Source organism: Schistocerca nitens, chromosome 1 (assembly GCF_023898315.1).
Source record: "Schistocerca nitens isolate TAMUIC-IGC-003100 chromosome 1, iqSchNite1.1, whole genome shotgun sequence".
Lineage (NCBI taxonomy): Eukaryota > Metazoa > Arthropoda > Insecta > Orthoptera > Acrididae > Schistocerca > Schistocerca nitens.
In genome coordinates this window covers 464,013,988-464,016,825 of record NC_064614.1, presented here as the reverse complement: position 1 = coordinate 464,016,825, position 2,838 = coordinate 464,013,988, and the positions used below count along the sequence as shown (strand labels likewise).

The following is a 2,838-nucleotide window of genomic DNA, read 5'->3' as shown; positions in this document are numbered from 1 at the left end:
GCTTTTTATAACGAATGTGTGCTTACAGGAAATTAAAAGCAATAAATCCTACCATTAATTGATTATTGAATACTAAAGCACACTTTTCGTTATTACAGGTATTTACTTTATCGACAATTTAGTAATATTTGAAATATGTGGCAAAGATCTTCTTGTGATTATTTATAGTCAACAATGTGTCTTATAAACTACTTGCATTGTTAGCTCAATTGGAGTTATATTCATTGTTTTCCATTGTTATAAAATTTGGTGTAATTGAAATAGGACACTGGGACTTGGTGTTATCATTTGAGTTATTTGTATTGCTGCACGTTCGAATATGAAACTCTACTACTGCTGATGTATGTTCTTTTTAGAACGTGGTAATTTTACCAGATTTTATGAAGTTACTTTGAAACTTACAGCGTGTTATGTAAGTATGTTTATGAATATGTCACCCATTAGTAAATAATACAGTTCCAGATGGACAGAGGTATTTACACATTCCCTTTTCTGTAGTTTGTGCTAATGTATTATTCTTACATTTCACTTTATTTTATTACATTTTTTCATTTTATGTAGGTTATAATGGCCTTCAGACGAGATAGATATCTCACTAACGAAGGAATAGAAGAAATAACAAACAGTGACGCATTCTAGAATGCGGTGTCAGATGATCAGGACCATATTGATATCACTATATGTCCTTCTGAAGTAGACTGTATGACCGACGAAGGAGGTCCAGACGATGTTACTGGAACCGTGGAAATCTCATATGTGCCAAGGGCTACTGAATTACATTATGTTGCATCAGGGAATAACGAAGAAACTGTATGTAAAATTTCACTGCCAAGTGCATCCCAAGTTTCCAGAAGTAAATCGAAGAAGAGACGTCTTACTGATGAGAAAAGCAATTGGAAAAAGACACCTCCTGTTTATACAAAGTTGTCTCAAACTAGTGAGCACGAGATCAGCACAAAGAGAGAGGAATTGAAGGAACAGCTCTCTTCCTAGACTCCGAAGGAGGTGTTTGAAGTACTGATGAACGAAAACATATACAAGTTCATAGTGAAAGAAACTGTGAGATATGCAGTAAATATGAAAAATATGCATGATTTTATCCTCACAGTTGAAGAAGTGAAGGTCTACGTCGGATTTCTTCTTTTTGCTGGCTACCATAAGCTCCCTGCTGAGAAGCTACACTGGTCTTAAGATGAAGATGTTGGCATACCAATTATAAAGACAGGTATGTCAAGGAATAAATATCAGAAGTTGAAAACATTGCTTCATTTTCAAGATGATGACTTAGCCAATGAAAACAAACATGATCGCGGATTCAAAATTAGCCCTCTCTTGAAAATGATAAATGAATCTTTTCAAAAATTTGGGATACTTGAGGAGAACTTGTTAATTGACGAAATGATAGTCAAATACTATGGACGAAGTGGGCTGAAACAGTTCATCCGAGGCAAGCCTGTTAGATTTGGCTATAAGTTGTGGTCTGTTTGTGGAGCAAGTGGCTACTGTTTCAAATTTGATTTATACTGTGGAAAGGATCCAGAAGATACTGCAAGGGCTGACCTACTATTGGGATCAAGAGTAGTCCTAAACATGCTGGACTGCATTGAAAATCCCGAGAATCATTGTGTGTACTTTGACAGTTTCTTCACTAGTAGAGATCTTCTGATTCATCTGACAAATTTGGGTTTTCGAGCAACTGGGACTGTCAGAGAGAATCGAGTTGGTGACTGTCCACTACTGAGCAGCAACAACCTGAGAAAGACATTTCGAGGAAACTATGACTACCAGTTCGACAGGAATGGTGAAGTCTTATTTGTTCGATGGCACGACAACAGATGCATTACAATTGGTACAAATTTTGACAAAGTTGAACCTTTGGGAGCAGCTACACGGTACAGTAGACAAGCCAGTAAGAAGACACAAGTGCAACAACTTGCCGTTTTGAAGTCGTATAACGCGTACATGGGAGGTGTTGACCACCATGACTGGTTAGTTGGAAAATATGCGACGGTAATTAGAGGGGAAAAAATGGTTCTGGGTCCTATTTGCTGGAAATGGCCTATGCTGGAAATGGCCCTCGTAAGTGCCTGGCTCTTCTACAGACTAGTACATGGGAAAAATGCACTGGATTTACTGAATTTCAGCCGTGCTGTTACAGTTACATATCTGAAATTGGACACTGGAAGACTGAATATTGGACGTCCAATGGAGTACCCATCAAGTCAATTGAGTATGACACCATAAATCAGGTTTGATGGAATTGGTCATATGATTGACAAAAGAAGCACTCAAAGAAGATGTTTAAGAGCTAAATGCAACGTGAAACCAAAAACATATTGTGTTAAATGCCGCGTAACACTATGTGTGAAGTGTTTTGTACCATTTCACAAGAAATAAATAGTTAAGACTTGAATACAGTTTAGTATGCTATACGATACTGTTAGATTCCAGGGTCCTATTTTGAGGACATCCATTATATCAGCATGTATAAATATTCATTGGCTATTTTTGTACTTATTGTGGTTCATACACTATGTACATTATAATTAGGGAATAAAAAATTCTATTTTAAAAAAAAATTAATTAGAGACTTAATGGGCTAATTATATCGATGCAAGTGCTACTCTCGCCTAGTTCTCTGCATTGACGTTTGTGTAAAGCAAATTATGCTAAAATTAATTTACAGTTGCGCTTCGGGAAGCATTCAGTTGTTCATGTAATTGTTCTCGGTAACATCTCGTTAGTAACGTCGTCCCGATACAATACGAACAGTAGGAGGAGAATTATTTGACATAGTGATTCGAAGAGCTACAAAAACATTGTTCTGTGCCATAATTT

General features: G+C 36.7%; 1 protein-coding gene across 1 annotated transcript; it reads left to right on the top strand.

The window, feature by feature from the left end:
* Window positions 1-1,398: 1,398 nt before the first annotated feature.
* LOC126253940 (piggyBac transposable element-derived protein 3-like) lies at window positions 1,399-2,244 on the top strand. Its single transcript, XM_049955273.1, has one exon. The coding sequence runs from the start codon at window positions 1,399-1,401 to the stop codon at window positions 2,242-2,244; it is 846 nt and encodes a 281-aa protein (XP_049811230.1).
* The last annotated feature ends 594 nt before the right edge of the window (window positions 2,245-2,838 follow it).